Source organism: Anser cygnoides, chromosome 2, assembly GCF_040182565.1.
Source record: "Anser cygnoides isolate HZ-2024a breed goose chromosome 2, Taihu_goose_T2T_genome, whole genome shotgun sequence".
NCBI lineage: Eukaryota > Metazoa > Chordata > Aves > Anseriformes > Anatidae > Anser > Anser cygnoides.
The window spans coordinates 158,673,400-158,690,372 of record NC_089874.1 but is presented as its reverse complement, the minus strand read 5'-3'; the positions used below and the strand labels follow the sequence as shown (position 1 = coordinate 158,690,372).

The window sequence follows — 16,973 nt, the reverse complement described above, 5'->3', positions numbered from 1 at the left end:
CATTGCACTGGAGAGATGTATTTGTCTGGTTCCCTATACAGGAATCTATTTGCAAGGTCTTATTCCAGCTTTATGAATAAAGTTCTTTCTATTCCCCAGCTTCATGGTCAAAATATGGTAAAAGGCATGTACCTGATATTGTGGTAACTGAGTATGACACAGGGCAGAATAGAAATCTGAATTTCTGGATTTTTTGTCTACTTATGTGAATTAGAGAAAAATTATAGCCTGCCTGTGTCTGTGCTTTGCTATCTGTAAAACAGGGATATGAGTATAGTCCTATCTCATGAGAACTGAGTTTGAGTTAATTACAAAGTCTGTGACGAATCTTAGAAATTCAATTGTGAGATAGTGTCTAAGCATATAATATTAATGTTTTATAATCTCCCTAAACTGTCTCTGTGGATATCTTTAGTAAGAGGGATATAATGATATCAAAAGAAGTCTTTTTTCACCCCAGCCCTTTTCTTTAGAACCCAAAGTGAAAGCTGTTTCCACCAACTGCCATCTCTGTAACCATCTGGAAAATCACATTTTCTGAAACTTTCCTTCTCTTTATCAGCTGTAACTAAAGCTATAAAATGGGAAGATGTCCCTGGTTTAATTAACACCCCTGTAGTTCAAAAGCTGATCTTAGTAATGAGAGGCAATTATAGCCTTTATTGAGGGACAGTCAGGTGGAACAAATCCAGCATCAGTCTATGGAAGACACTTCCCCTTGCAGGTTATTTGGAAACTGCTTTTTTTTTTTTTTTTTTTGTAATAAACAGGGTACCTTCCTCAATAGAACAGGTGAATGTATTTATTTTGTAAGCTGAAAATAACTTTCTTTTTTGATTTATGTATTTCCTTTTCAAACCAGTGCTTACATCCTATCCATTTGCCAACAACTAGCATCTGAGCTTAGGAAGTAAGTAGAGTTTTTTGGAGGGCATTCTTGCTGGTTCATTCATCTTATTTTCTTTGTCTTGTTGTTGCTTTTCTTTGTGAAGGTTGTCTGGTGTTCTAGCAAAACTGCGGACTTTGTGGTGTGCCCATGTCCTGAGGGTTTTGTGGAGTTCTGGTCTCTGCACCTCATCTTCAGACAGGCGAAAACTGAGGTCAGGGATACAGCTGGGGTTAGCTGAAGTCGTCAGGCCCTGGGGCAATGGAGCACTAGCTGAAACAAGGAGATCTGCTTAAAATTAAAAATACTTTCTTACACAGAAGAGAGTGCACTTCTGGAATCTGTTGCCGCAGGAGGTCGGGGAGGTAGGTAGTGTCAAGGGGGTGCAAAAAAAGGATTTGGCAGCTTCAGATCAGCAGGTCCATAACCTGAGCCTAGCAGTGATGTGCAGAGCTGGGGCAGCATGAGGGGAATGGTCTTCACAGAGTGGTCAAGCTCACCTGGTCTGGCACAGCAGTATCTCAGGTGAAGTCTGGCCTCCAGCTTCTGATCTATAGTGGCGTGGGACTGCTGTATGTCCTGCGTTTCCTTCACTAGCCCTATATAAATATCCTGCGAACTCAGGGGTCTCAAACGAAGTTAGATGCCTCTACCTGGATTTAAGCCTTCAGTGTCTACAATGCAGGCACCTTGAATTGATGCTGGTCACTGAAGGTGAAGCTCTACTCGTGACTAAGGTGCCCACATTTGGCTGTTTCCATGTAGTTGTCTACCTGTGCAGTAGATGTCTAAATTCTTCTGTAGTCAGCAGATACCTCGTCAGTCTAACGGGGACCTAGTAAATAGTCAATGGAGCAGTCAGTACTGTCATTTCAGCTCAACATAAGGTAGACAGATGCTGGAATGGCAGTTAAATAACTCACTACTGCCTGTTTTCATTAAATCTTTGTTGACTATAAAGGGAGCTTGGACACCTAGCACACACGTAGATACCTAGATTTATGCATATGAATCTTGAACTGAGGTCAGTCCTGAGATTTCTGTTATAATCACTGCAGAGAAATATGTGGCTCCTGAGAATAACTTAGTGACCTGTTTTAGATATCTAGGTGTAGATGAGGTGTACTGCACTTGGGAAGTGAAGATTTCTATTCATCGACTTTAAGGGGAGCCTAGATAGTGCTACCCACACGGTGAATGCATATCATGGCCGGGTGACTTGCAGACATCCTATTTTGGAGACTTTGGTACTGTCGCTTGCAATCTTAGCTGTAAGAAATGTAGATTTCTAAAGCAGTGTCATGTGAAAAATTGAAATTAACGTTTTGAAATAGAAACCCCTACACTTGTTTGATTTAGAATGAAGGTTTAGCTGTGATTTTACTTCTGTAAGCTATGCTATGAAACATGCTACATCCTTTGTCCTGGATTAGTTTAGCACCGTGGCAAAAGTGTCTTTCCCAGACTGGCTGAAAAAGCTGTAAAACTGTAAGAGAAGCTGGTAAGTTCTTTACTCTTCAGCTATTAAAGTTACAGCAGGTATTAAACCCCTAAAATCCCATGGTGTTTCAGCAGTGAGTGGCCTTCAGAAGGGTGCCTATAGGAAAGGTTTATTCTGTAAAAAAGACAATTTTAAAAAGACTTCCATTCATCAGTGTTTCTGTGGACGTTGTTAACTCCTTGTTGCCAGCAGACACAGAATTTAGATGCCATTGGTGTACTCTGGTTTTGGGACAGGGCTACACCAACTCCTCTCAAAAATGTTGTGGAGGAGGCCACCTATTTCTAAAGTTTCCACTACCTCAAGTGATGCAGGATGGACATGAAATTTCTTCAGCAAATGAAAGCAATGTTTAGGAGTTTGCGGCTATTTGAAGTAATATGGATTGCTCGTTCTTTTGTTTTTCTCAGTCCTGTGTGTACAACTCAGTTGTTTTGTCATATTTCCTTCAAATACAGGATGTGAGCAAGGAGATTGGAAGATCCTGTGACTGCGATGTCCTTGTAGCTATTGGAGCCTTGGATCTGGCCGCAACTTGGGAATCACCGCGATTCACGTGGCCTGTGTGGAAAGGGAGCTGTGGTAACCACCTGCCTTGCTGACTCTCCTGTCTTTTCGTTCCCCCTGCCAGGTTACGGACATGCTGCCCCAGGAACGGATGCAGGGAAGGCCTTTTGCATGTTCTACGCTGTCCTGGGGATCCCACTGACACTCGTCATGTTCCAGAGCTTGGGCGAGCGCATGAACACCTTCGTCAAGTACCTCTTGAAACGCATCAAAAAGTGCTGTGGGATGAGGAGCACTGAGGTCTCCATGGAAAACATGGTCACTGTGGGTTTCTTCTCCTGCATGGGGACACTCTGCATTGGAGCAGCAGCCTTTTCCCAGTATGAGGAATGGAGCTTTTTCCATGCTTACTATTACTGCTTTATAACATTGACTACGATAGGTTTTGGAGACTATGTGGCCCTGCAGACCAAAGGGGCCCTTCAAAAGAAGCCTCTCTACGTGGCTTTTAGCTTTATGTACATTCTAGTGGGGTTGACAGTCATTGGGGCATTTCTAAATCTGGTTGTTCTCAGGTTCTTAACCATGAACAGCGAGGACGAGAGGCGGGATGCCGAGGAACGGGCGTCCCTGGCAGGGAACCGCAACAGCATGATTATCCACATCCAAGAGGACTCCCAGCATGGTCGGCCGCGGTACAAGGCCGAAGTAACAGACCTTCAGTCAGTTTGCTCCTGCATGTGTTACAGGTCCCACGAGTACACCAGCCGGGTGGTGTCCCACCAAAATTCGTTCAGCTCGAAGCTGAACCCCCAGTACTTTCACTCCATCTCTTACAAGATAGAGGAGATCTCGCCAAGCACATTAAAAAACAGCCTTTTCCCATCTCCTGTCAGCTCCATCTCACCTGGGTTGCACAGCTTTACAGATAACCACAGGCTGATGAGAAGGCGAAAGTCCATTTAAAGTGATTTGTCTTCTTTTGCTTTCCTTGTTTTCCCCAGTTCTTCTCTGTTGTTTTGTTTTGTTGTGTTTTTTTTTGTTTGTTTTGTTGTTTTCCTTGAGTGAGACGGAGCGAGGCCGAAGGGAGTAGAGAAAGCCAGTCCTCCTCTGAGACTCAGCTCTTGAGCATGAAGCATGGATTATTACTGTTCCAGCAAAGTATGCCTTACATTACCCCCTCGGTGGATGTCAGAGGATTCAAGGTGACGTGAAGTTGGTACCAAATCCAAAGTTGCACACACAGCTGGGAGCCTTCATGTGCCACTGGCACTCCTGACCTAATAAACTATTTTCCTCACGAGCAGGTTGCAGCGTGCGTGCTTGCGTGCGTGTTGGGTGCGTGTGGGTGGGTGTGTGCGCGTGCAATTCCACAACTAGTGCCATGTGACAAAATTAAAGCATCAGGTATTATTTTTTTTTCCCTTGAGGCAATTGTGTTCCAGCCTGCTTTTAACTTTTTAGATTGCTTCCAAAAAGAACGGGGAGGTGGGGAGGGGAGCCAATTTGTTTCCTTTTTTGCCAAGACAAGCATGCGCCATAAGCAGTCAATATACCAGGTGTATCATGATAACTTTTTTTAATGCTAGGTTTTAGATTGTATTAACATTACAAAAAGGCAGGAAACGATGGATCATTTTAGCTTGCCAGTTCAAAATTTAAAAAAAATAAAATAAAGCATGCACTTTGTAAAACTGGTATGCATAATAAAAACACAAGAAAAACTAGCAATGGAATTAATAATCAAAAGCAAGTAATCCTGTTGATTTAACTATATTTACTTTCATCATTTGAAACTGTTCCAACAACTTGCAAGTGGAATTTTTTTTTAAGAGCAATTGGGAGAATTGTTGGAACTAGAGAGTGTATTTTGTTGTTTTTATTTTATTTATAAAAATATTATTATTATTTTATTATTATTTTATTGTGCAGCAATTATCTGCATGAATAGGAATTATATTTTTTTTTGAATGCTTGGATTAGGATGGGTATAAATAGGTGGATGTATATTTTTTCTTATATAATAGTGACAGGGCATTCCTTGTTTTAAATAAAAAAAAATAAAGATGATTGTCTCTAAATGCTTTTGATTTGTAAATAATGGAAAGCCTTTGTTGGTCTCAGGAAGAATTCAAGGGACAGTATCTTGTGTTTGGCTCACTGGGAACTTGTGAGATTAGATGATATTGCTTTTTTGCTAGGCAGAAAGGCAAAATGCATTTCGCAGTAATGGTCAAAAGCAGTTTTACTCCAGTGTTTAGAGGGTAACATTGGGAGTGATTGCATTGGCAAGCTGTAGTAGACAATGTTGAGACCAAGTTGTAGAGTTGTTCCTTGGAAATTGTCCTTTGCTCGGTTGTTCATCCGGACCAAACAGACTTTACAGAACCAAATTAGAGGCCTAATCCAGCTCCCTTTTAAGACAATAGGAATTTGCAATGATTACATGAGATTTAGTGCTTTGGGAGATTTATCTTTGATTTTACGGGGGTAGGACTGGGAGTTTTATAAACCTGCACCATTGTCTCTGATTTAATCCTATCTTTTAAATTGCCTTCCATGTTAATTCACCATACAAAACCTATCTTTATTTGGCACTAGTCACTTCCTGCTGATTCTACCATTTTGTGCTTTCATTGTAAAAGCAATAATCCTCCTTTTTTAATGTATATTTTTGAGTAGATGGTCTGTTTTCACATAAACCCCAGCTCTAAGCTCTGTGTGCTGATGGACGTTGATATACTATCAAAGAGGCATCTATTAAGAGCATTAATAGGGAGAAAGAAGGAATGTCCTTCCTTCTCTGTTCTCCCTGACTTTAAATTACTAGCTATATCAAATATCTTCATGTTCTCCCTAGTTTTGATATTTTTATTTCAACGAGTAAATGAAAAGCAAGGATCCATAACTTTGACTTCCCTATGCAACAACTTTTTGGATTTTAAATTGCTGTGGCATGCAAAACTCCGTTAAAATGAGTGAAAAATTAACTTGTAATTCTTAATGAGGATAGATGAGATGGACTTTTCCAGCCTAATATGTGGGTATAACATCCTTCAGCATAGTTGGAGAGCAAGCTGGGTGCATTAATGATGTGCTGCTGTTACCATATCCTAAGGCAAATGCTGATGGCAAAACTGTTGAAGCAAGCATACATAGAAAAGCAGTTTCAGGAGGTATTAAACAACCCCTGTGAAAGCTACCTAGAAACTGATTTCTGGAGGGTGGCCCATAGGGTTCACCGTGGTGTCAAAATTCACTTTCATAGTGCTATTGCTGATGGCATCCCAGGACTGCAAATAATTGTAGGGTTTTTTCCCTGCTAAGGAGATAAGAAAAAATATGTACATGTCTGTATCATGTACAAGTGCTGAGTATATTTGACACTGGGGGTAAAGCAGAAAAAATCTGGGATTTTGCAGATTTCAGGAGGGTGAAATTCTATCTGCCTGTTAAAAATGAACTTTTGTAACAGGACTTTGAGTCAAAACTTTGAACAGTTTTGTGAAAAACAAAGTTGCATTTTAAAAAGCATTGGTTAGCTTTTTTTTTTTTTAAGAAAAGAGGAAAATTCTATTTCTGCTGCATATAAAATAATTTTGAATGTTCTATAAATCTTGATGAACTCCAGAAATTAAAAGCTGTTACATGTTCTAGTTGATTTGTTACTTAATTACCCCTCTGGAACCATAAATGAAGTTAAACAAAGGGTAAATTTTAGCACAGGGGGTATTTTAACTGGGGGAGCAACTTACCTAGGGGGTCATAGGTTGTCTGCCACTTAATCTTTGCATTAAAACTCAATGGCTTTCTAAAAACTCTAGTTTAGCTTAGTCAAAGTTTATGGATTTGGTTGAAGAAATCTACATGTGTTGATATGATGGAGCCAGAGTAAATGTTTGTAGTGATACTTCTGAGTCTAAAGGATGTAGGGACTTTGTATGTTGGAAAGCATTTTGGAAAATATATCTGCCTTCCTTAGGATTTAGAAATATTTTTAATTTAATTTATTTTTACCATCTGCCTGTAGAACTCACATTCTGTCCCATCTATATTTTTGGTGCACATAAGATTTTAAATTGGCAAGACATTTCCTTTTCCTTTGCAGGCCTCCATATGCTTGTATGAGCTCCTGCAGGACTTTTGTTTGTGAGCAGCCACAAATACAAGAACTCTTGTGCGCACATATCAGTAAACCAAGCAAAATATGCTGAAAATGCTTCTCTCTTGTTGTTTTTGTGGTTCTTGACTGATGCACGAATATTGACTTGAGCTGTTTGTAACTGGAACGTTCAGTATCTTGAAAGAGTAGCTTTTCTCCAAGGTTAACCTCAGCTTTTCACTAAAACATGTAAAATCAGCAGGTGAAAGTTGAGCTGATTTTTATCTGCTCCATCTCTGGCTACTTATTGCCCTACCAACTTTCTTCTTACAATGCCACTTTTCACGGCATATTTTCTTTGGTACATTACTATTTTATTCTACTTAAGATATTAGTTCTTTAAGAATGGCTTTTCTTGCTTTCTACTGACTCTTTCGAAATACAGCTATTTTCTTGAAATATTGAGATTGAAGCAGGTAGTAGTGGTGCCACTTATGACAATACATTCTAATATCCAAGACACCTAACCTATGTTTCCATAGCACAGAGACTTTTGCTATCACTTTGTGATGCACTCTCATTCCCCAGAGTCTCATTTCCCCTATTATTAAGCATTCGAAATAATAATAATAAATCAGATTAATCTATTTATGTCACACTAATGTGCTGTTCATCAAAACAACACAAATTTAGCTCCCTGCTGTCGACTTTGATTATATAACAACCCCATTATCCTATCATATTTCATATTATCATCAAAGGAAAAAATCAGTTTGATCAGTGAAGCACCAAAACAGCTTTGACTGAGCATGCTGTGATATGGAAATGAAAGAGGAAACAATAGAGCCATACAGGCACAACTCTTCTTGCTCTTCATTACTGCATAAGGAAAATCACCACTGATCTAACTGGGGCTGCTTTGCCAGAACTTTGTACATATTTGTGCTTTACAAGAATGAAGGGGACATCTTTGGAAGGGGTGTCTGGATGTTACATAATGATGTCTGGATGAAGGATTCCAAATAAATTCCTGGTTGTTAATGAATGGAGAAGATGGACAGTGATCCTCAGCAACAGACCTCAGTTTGGACTCCTCTGTAATAGCTTATTAGGTCAACATGAGCAACATTTAAAAAAATAAAAAGAGGGAAGTGACTAAGTTAATCTACTGTAATGTCTACTGTAATGTAGGTGGTTTCATTAGCTTCCTATGCTTTGATCGAAGAAATGCCAGGGAAATAATCAAGATTATTGCAAATTCAACTTGAGCAAGGTAATTTCATGTTTTCTCTGACAAATATGAAGGTTTTTGATGTGGAAAAAGGACTCATTTGTTGCTAAAAGCTTTAAAAAAAGCGGTCAGTGGAACCAGGATGGAGAAGGGAAATGTTCCGGAATGATTTGGTGTGTGCCGACCAGAGGGCAGGGGCTTGGGTGGAAGTAGCTTTCTGTTGAAGTTTATGTCCTCATTTAGCTTTATGTAATATTCCTGTTAATATTAGGATCCAATTAAGACAGTCATTTAAAATCTTTATGAGGAAGCCAGACCAGAGAGACGTGTTGGAGTGTGTCCATTACAGTAATGTTATGGACTTTTTAATGCATATTTCAACAAGACACTATTATTGACTGGAATATTGCACAAATTACAATGAGAATCACACCACTACTACTTTCATCAACTAGAAGTGCATAATGCTCACAGAATTCAAAAAGAAATATTGCCTTTCTAACCAGCCTGCCTGTCATCTAACTTTAATATCAAACTTTATTTTGGGAACTTCAGCAAGATAAACCGTATGAAAAGGATTAGACATCATAATGATGCACCAAAATAAATAGAATAATGACATTGGACACAGAGAAATTGATTACAGATGGAAGGCACTCTGGGACTCTTACGCTAGTTAATCTGAGCTCAGAGACTGAATTATAGCCATGAAAACTGATGGGAGCCTTTGCCAAAATGCAGTTTGCAATTATTTAAGATGTAGATAATGAACATGGCAGAAGAACTTTCACCCAAGTAGTAGCAAGGCAAAAAAAATAAAATGTTCTCAACAGGAAGAGTACTTAATGTTATTTCCAGTTGAAATCACAGTGAGGTGATACTGAAGACTGTAGAGCTTTTATCTGGGTAGAATTAGTCTGGGAGATGCTCTCTGCTCAGATATGGTTTATGCTTAGCCTTATTAGCCTGAGCATTATCAAGTTATCAACAACTGATAACTGTTGATAACTGTCAACAATTATCTTATTGACACCTCACCACACCTGTTACCCATATCTGAGCGTGTCAGGAACTGGAGAGCTGATGTGCTGCTTTGGGTGATCACAGAGAAGTGTTCAGGACAATGAAATTGGGCTCTGTGGAGGTGTCTTCACTCCTGCACACCCCTTGGAGATATATTTGATTTAAAGGTGTTGTGCAGTCCTGCACTGACAGTATTTCAGTGGTTACTGCTGATGAGATTCATGGTGCTCTTGATTCTCCAGTTAAGTTTTTGCTGCTGTCTTTGTTGAAACCAAGATATTATTCAGCCAGCCCATCGTGAGCAGTGCTGATCCCTGTGATATATTTTGCTAGTGATGCTATTTTGTTATACTGGTGCTCCTAAGCGCAAGAAGGGCTCAGTGGGATGTAAGCAGACTCTTTGCTACTCTAGAGTCTGTAGTGGCAGAACCTTCTCTGAAGCTAGCAGAAGCTGTACAAAAGCTAAACTTATTCAGACTGGCCCTAAGTCTTTAATTTCTTTGGAAAATTTTCAGTGATTGTTCTCAGTTTTTGCTTTTCCCCTAAGGGGCTTCTGCAACCCTTCTGATTGATTCTCAGTCAAACAGTATTGTTCTTTGCACAAATTTCCAAGTCATGTACATGTACACAGCGGTATTCCTTTGGGGGAAAGTCCAACACGAAGCTTTAAATTAAGGAGCTTTCAGCATTTGCATCTTCTTTACACTGGGAGCTCCACAAAGTTACTCCTTGTGCACACTGGAAATTGCAGACATGGTAAATGCATGATGGTTGGGTTTGCTCATGTCCTTGGTGGATGTTGTAGCTGCTGACCTGACCTTTGCTGGACTATCCTCTGAAGTTGGTGGCTTTATATTGCCGTGAATTGGTAAACTACAGAGAAATCAAAGTGCTTAGGGGTAATTTTTTCTCATGCACTTTTCCAGTATGGTAACCTAGCTGATTTGGGTGCAATACAATGAGTCCAGATTTACACACCACTGAAATTAGAATGTGAGCCTTTATTTAACTCTTAAGATATGATATATGTATCTTCAACTAGTGCTTGCTGTGAACAATTTTTCCTAAACTTAATGGTGAGAGTAGAAAGACCTGAAGACAGCAGTCAACATGTATAACTTCTGTGACTGTGTTTTCCTTTATGGAATCCAGGCAACCAAAGCTGCCTGCTAATTTTAGGCTGGAAATATTATCTCTGGGGCCTTCAGCCTTCAATTTTCTCTCCTTTTGTGAATATTGCAATTAAGAAATATCCCAGAGCCTTCCCTCACCTTACTTTCTGACCATGTAAGGATTGGTGCCATATATTAATACAACACATCAGAAGGAAAGAAAAGAAAAAAGAGAGAAAAGAGAGATTAATTCTGCAATTTTATTGGTAATTAATATTCACAGTTCCAAGCTCTGTCATGTTTTAGTTCACTTTGAGAAATGCAGAGCAAACAGCAGCATGATAACATTTATCATAGCTGGCTAATTCACAAGTGAAGCTAGCAAATATAATAATTGAAACTATGCTCTATAATGCATCTTCCTCATGCATGAGTTCTGATACCACTAGCCTGGCTTTGATTCATCGTTTATCTGGTCTGTGGAACAGCTTGCAGTAATTGCTCTATCCAGAGCACTACACTTGAGGCTAGAAGAAAGATCCATTGCACAGACAGTGGCCCTCCGGCTTTCTCCATACGCCCTCCCCGTTCTCTACCCAGACATTAACTCATTAGCTTGCCATTTCGTAAACGTATGCTCAAACCCAAGATCACCACATTCTGTACTTTCCCCTATCATGTATTAATGAAAAGCATTATGCTACAGAACTGCACCCTGGGGAAGGAAATGTTCCACTCTAATTACTACTGACAAAAGAAATCTACAGATTGATTAAAAACAATATGTGGGGAATCAAATAGGAAACGTAAAGCGCACAAACCTGCATGGGTGAAATCTACTTGTACCCTAACTGGGATGCAACGTACTGGCCTGGGAGGAGAATTTGGGAATTTGTCTGGGGGAAGGCCTGGGCACTAGCAGAAAGCACAGATGATTTGAGCATGCAAAGAGACACAGTGGTTTACTCATTGTCTGTAGATCATTGGTAAGGTCTGTGGTGTGGTTTCAAATTAAGGACAAGCCATGGGTCTTCTGGGTGTAGCCTGTTTGCTATCCATCTGCCATCATCCTCCCAGGCAGGAGTCGCAGGAGATGTGGGAAGGATGAAGCATAACAGGGTCATGGTGGAGTGGATTGTCATTAGTGAGACCACATTACTGATGTTGATGTTGAACAGGGAGCAGTGAAAATTGTGTCTTCTAGAGCCTCTTCCCTCTCCTGTTCCTGGAAGAGATCAATTGCACCATCCTCCCTATTGCCTGTGGCAAATCTGTACTGCTCAGAAAGGCTTGGACTGGGGTCTCCTTGCCCATCTGTGATATTATATCCCAGAGCTGTTTTGTAGAAATGTGTGGGAAATGCTAAGCTGCTCCAGCTGGGTTTGGGAGGTCATGGTACAGCAAAGAAGCCTTTTTGTGTTGACTGTGTTTGGACAGTTCCTTCGTGTCCAAACATAATCAAAATTGACCTTTAGAGAAATAATGGTAATTCCTTACTGCTCTCTTTCTCTCCCTACAGCACTGGTATGCAGCTCCTTAATCATAATTATTGTTAAGACGCTAATTAATTTGATAACACTATTTAATTAGATTAGCTGAAGTACAGTGTGTAAAGGATTTTGGCCTCCCAGAGTCTGAAATCTGAAGTCTACAAAATGATTTCCAAAAGGCCTGCTTAGTAGTGGCACTGCTGACACGGAGGTCATGCCACGTTGTCCTACTGACAAACATCATCTTGGCATGTTGACTGGAAGTATCTGGGAAAAGGATTTTAGCTCAGATCTAATATATGGAGTTAGGCCCTCAGTTCCCACTGAACTAAATAGGTGCTTAAATGTCTTTGAGCTTGATTTTTGTCTTGTAGAGAAAAGAACCAGTGGTGTGTCTTAGAGAGATGGCATGACCCAGGTGGGCTGTAAGGGGCTGTATTTCAGGATGGAGCATGGTTCTGGTACCCTTTGGAGCACGGCCAAAGGGTCTCGGCTGTGCTGTCTGGGAAGGATTATGCTTTGAAGAGAGAGCCCAAAGTTGGCAGCAAGGCAGGGAAGAGCACAGGGATGGGTTTCTGGATGTATGTGCAAACACGTCTGGACCACCAGCGGAATGGAGAAGGTACAGCTGAGCTTCTCCATCGCAAGCTGGATTGATGAGGGAGCTGATGCTATGGCATATCCTTCTCCCAACCCCTGTCTGAGCAAGGTTACAGAAAGCAGAGTAACAGAGTCGATTTCTGCCTGTTCGCTGGGTGAGGGTGAAGAAGGACAGGATTCATTTCTAGCTTACACACTGGGCAAGAGCTCAGAGCAGCATTCTTCTTGGAAACCAAGACTAGGGCCATCTGCCTTTCTTTTATAAAATATGAATAATACTGCTTACCCCCTTCACAGGTGAGTTGCAAAGATTTATAAGCAAGGGTCTGTCTAGGACCATGAAACTAGTGCATGGTGGGTTTCATTGTTTTGTGTTCAACTTAGAAAAATGTGTTGCAACATTCTGTAAACGGGGGGAAAAATAACACTCAAGCAATCTGTACTTTGAAAAATAGGAGGAGGCATCTTTTAATCATTTTTTTTTTTCCTCCTCGTTTGAGCTTGGATTTCAATAAATGACTCAGAGCAGTCATTTGTATAGGTATAATGTGACTTCTCTTGAGGCACTACACCTGTTAGTGGAAATGAAATCAAATCTTCTCAACGTCACTAAGAAGCCAGAGTTTCTGTTGTGTTGGTGGCAGAGCTTTCAGATAGCTCCGTAGCCATTTCTTCTAGTGTTTCCTCTAAGGGATTTAGTACACTTCTTTAATCTCTCTGATTTGTTCTTCCGAGAGCCCTTTCTGAACAGTGACGTGGGCACATCTCATATCTTCTCTTTGCAAGTCATCCAAATGGGTCTGTTGGGCAGCTTACAGCTATTCATTGTGATCAGGGCTACTGGAACGTTCTTCTGGTTGCCCTGGGAAGCTGCAGTTTTGCCAAAGGATTCGCTAAGGGAACAGAGGATTGAAGACATATATGTGAGATCCTTTTAAAAATGCCCAGTTAGTTGTGATTTCTTTTTTGTTTTCACTGGACACTCCTTTCACATTCTTCGGCATCTCAGCCCCAGTTGTTTTTTAGTGACATCTCTTTCCATGTGCCTACTCTTTTCGTTGTAGAATTCCTGTCACATATATTTTCTAGCAAAGATGGTTATCACACTGCTCCTTCTTAGCATATCTTTTCACTTCCATACTGCAGTCAGAGGCAGCAGTGGGAAATTTCATTGTTGATACTGTGCTGTTTCTATTCTCCTATGAAGATTAGAGCTACAGAGTCTGGTGTGGTCACCACTTGCTGGTATGCTCAACACAACTCAGTGATCTCCTCTTGCCAGTTTACCTCCTTTTTGACTGTTCAGCTGCATTTACATTGTGTCATATAATTTCTGTGTAAGTTGTCAGTGCAGGAATATTATGCAGATACTGGAGGATATGTACGCTGACTGCATAACAAGATGGAGATCCAAATGTCCAAGTTACAAGAGGGTTGAGACTCGGCTGCTCTAGCAGTAGGCTTTATTAAGTCATTTCCTCGGTACCACTCTGGGAACCTCTCTTTTAGTCTTTACTATTAACAAATTTGGTTAGTCCACCCAAAGTTAGTTTGGGTGTCAGTACTCTTGGGTTGAACCCTGTATGAAAAAAGAACTAGTATACGTTCCAGAAAGAGTCCTGTCTACTACTAACCTTTTTAACAAGCTAATAAGCAGAAACGATGAGAGACTGTATCATTTTTTACAATGCAAACCTAATCTGTATTTCTTTTACAGAATGTAAATTTCTTATAATATGCTATACAACCAATAATCCAGCTGTTACTTTTCTGCAAGGTCAGGAGTGAACTGTGGAAGGAAAAAAATGTTTTCTTTTTCCTCTTCCCTTGACTTGTTAAGATTTGTGTGGCTGTTTGTTGCCATTGAGGAGTATTGACTAAAACTTCTGATCCTAGTGATATAATGGCAAAGGAAATTATTTGGAGCTGGATAGGTCAATGGGGAATGGGAGGGGGGCTTAAAAGTTGTTTCCAGTAGGCCAAAAGAATGTGGATACTGTCTCTTCAAGGTGCAATTTCTTCAACAAACTGTTCATCTATGAGAAACAGGGACAAAAGTGTTCAATTTGGGACCTAAGGAGTTTATATGGAAATTCTTGGATTTCTTCCAAACACACATACATGTTGAAATTAAATTGTGATTCCTACTTTGGAGACTGAGCCTTCCTGCTCAGACAGAAGCGTGTGTGTATGTGTGTGTTTGTGAGTGTGTGTTGATGCTATGTCTCTTTTGGATCTCTTGACACTTTTTGGTGCATTTTTGTACTTCTTTGAATGTGCATATGCGGACTTACCGATGGTATATTGACGGCATTCTAAAGGCCCTCAACAGCCTGAGATAGAGCAAAACACTCCAAATTTCTGTCCTGGTTGATACATTTTCTGTGCAGCACACAGATCATTAGGAGCGTGGTCTTCTAGAAAGAGGAGCACTTTGGCTGCTTGGCTGTGGACTGCACTGAGAATTTACCTCCTGGAAGCAGTTTTCTCTGCTCATTTCAGACCTCTAACTTCAATACAGTTGTTGAGCTGGTCCTAGCAAAGGAGAAAGAGCAGGTCATAAGCATCAAGATGTGATTTGTTAAATCAGTGATAACTTGATTACAGAGAACCAAATTAAAGACGTTTTTGTGTTTTCATTTCTTTTTCTGGCCTTCTCCATAACGGGAGAGGATGCCTTCACACATGGCCTTAGAATGCCGTACTGGAGTTAGAATGCAACAACAGTCAAATGAAAATAAGATGTATTGCAGCTTATATAAAGAATGAAAACTGTATCACACAAATGTTTACAAGTCCAAGTAGACAGCGAACCCCTGTACAATATGTAATTTATGCAAGGGATTGCATCTTTCTTTTGTAATGAATGCACTAAGCAACCCTGTATATATTTTACAATGTCTTTACAGAGAAAAAAAAAAAAGAATCATTTACTGTAGTGTTGTAAAATAATGCACTTTTCTAATTTTTTCATTAAAAATCCTATGGCACGTTTTCAAATGTATATTGTTTCTTTTATATTGAATGTGGAAATGTTAACTTCCTGTAAAATTGCACTACAGAAGTAAAATCCACTGATGGAACCTATTTTGTTAAAGAAAAGTCCCTTGACAACCAACAGATGTTTATGATTATACAATATGTATGTGTGTGCATATATGTGCATATAGTGTATATATAATGTGTATATATGTATATGCACACACACACATATCTAGTGCTATGTGTATATATATAAAATGATATAGGTCCAGATTTATATATGATTGTATTAATATAATATCTATAGATTGATAGATATATAGATATGTATATATATTCATACATACACACAAGAATCACAATGTACAAACCCAGAAAGGATTACTCATTAAATTTAAGGGGGTTGGGGGAAGAAAGATGTCATATACAGAAGATATTTTGCATTGCAATAAAAGCTTTTTTGACAAAAGTACGTGCAGAGTGAAGTATGAACCTCCATCGAATATCCAACTGTGCTGTGCCCAAAAGATTACAGTGCAGAATGAACAAAAGGAAAGTGCTTAAGGAAGCACTTGTAAGACCAGTGTCAGTGTATGTTGGACTGGAACTAGCTGTTGAAAATCCACCTCATCTTTGTGGAGCTTAAAGGAAAGATCCTGGGATACAAAAGTCAACGGTGCAGTTTCCCCTGACGTGGACATACCAAAGTTGCACTCAAAGTTATTAATCTAATGCTTCCTAGAAAAGGATGAGAAGTGAGTCTCAGTGCTGATTTTAGATGGCACCTGTCGCTGTGTGGCACTGCCATGATTTCTCATTTGGCATGGAGCTTTGGGCAACTTTTACTGTTGTTCCCATCCAGGTAAGTCTCAAGCGATGTCAGGTACAGGACATCACATTGTCCTTATGTTGTGATTTTTGCCCACTGCAGCTCAAGGAAGAATTTTAAGTTTCCAGAGCTAATATTTCACATTTAATAAAAATCTTACCACCAGCAGGAATGATCCATTCTTACTCTTCTTCTTCTTTTTCTTCTCCTTTTTTTTTCTTTTTTTTGCTTTTGTTTTCCTTTTTTTTTTTTTTTTTTTTGTCTTGACGATATTATGGCCAAAAGCTGATCCAAACAGTTCAGTAACAAATGCTGTAGGTTTTTATGTCACCTTCCAGCTGCCTCAATGAAATAAAATGTCCATATGAGCAGTGAGCATATTTAACTATCAAAACAACTGGTTGAACTGAATTTGCCATGGCATGCAGTGATAGAACAGAAACTAACTACCTTGTGCTCTCTCACGGGAAGAAACCACTGCCTTGATGCAGAAAGTACTTGGTAGAAGTCACTGGTCTGTATTACACAGAGGGTGAGACTAAGTGGTCATCATAGCCTTAATCTGTAGACTAGATGGTCATAATTGCCTTCATCTGTTCTTGCTGTGTATGAGGCTCACTTAGAAATGAATAAACAGGGCCAACATATCCTGTGGGATGGTACACAGTTTTATAAAAGTGCTGGCCTATGTTAAAGCAACAATGAAAAAT

General features: G+C 39.8%; 1 protein-coding gene across 1 annotated transcript in view; it reads left to right on the top strand.

Moving 5' to 3' along the window:
- KCNK9 (potassium two pore domain channel subfamily K member 9) overlaps positions 1–15,446 on the top strand; it is a 99,808-nt gene extending 84,362 nt beyond the window's left edge. The window contains exon 2 of the mRNA XM_013193367.3: positions 3,019–15,446. Within this exon, the coding sequence (XP_013048821.2) occupies positions 3,019–3,860 (842 nt within the window). The 3' untranslated portion in view covers positions 3,861–15,446. The remainder of the gene's footprint in view (positions 1–3,018) is intronic.
- Positions 15,447–16,973: the final 1,527 nt, after the last annotated feature.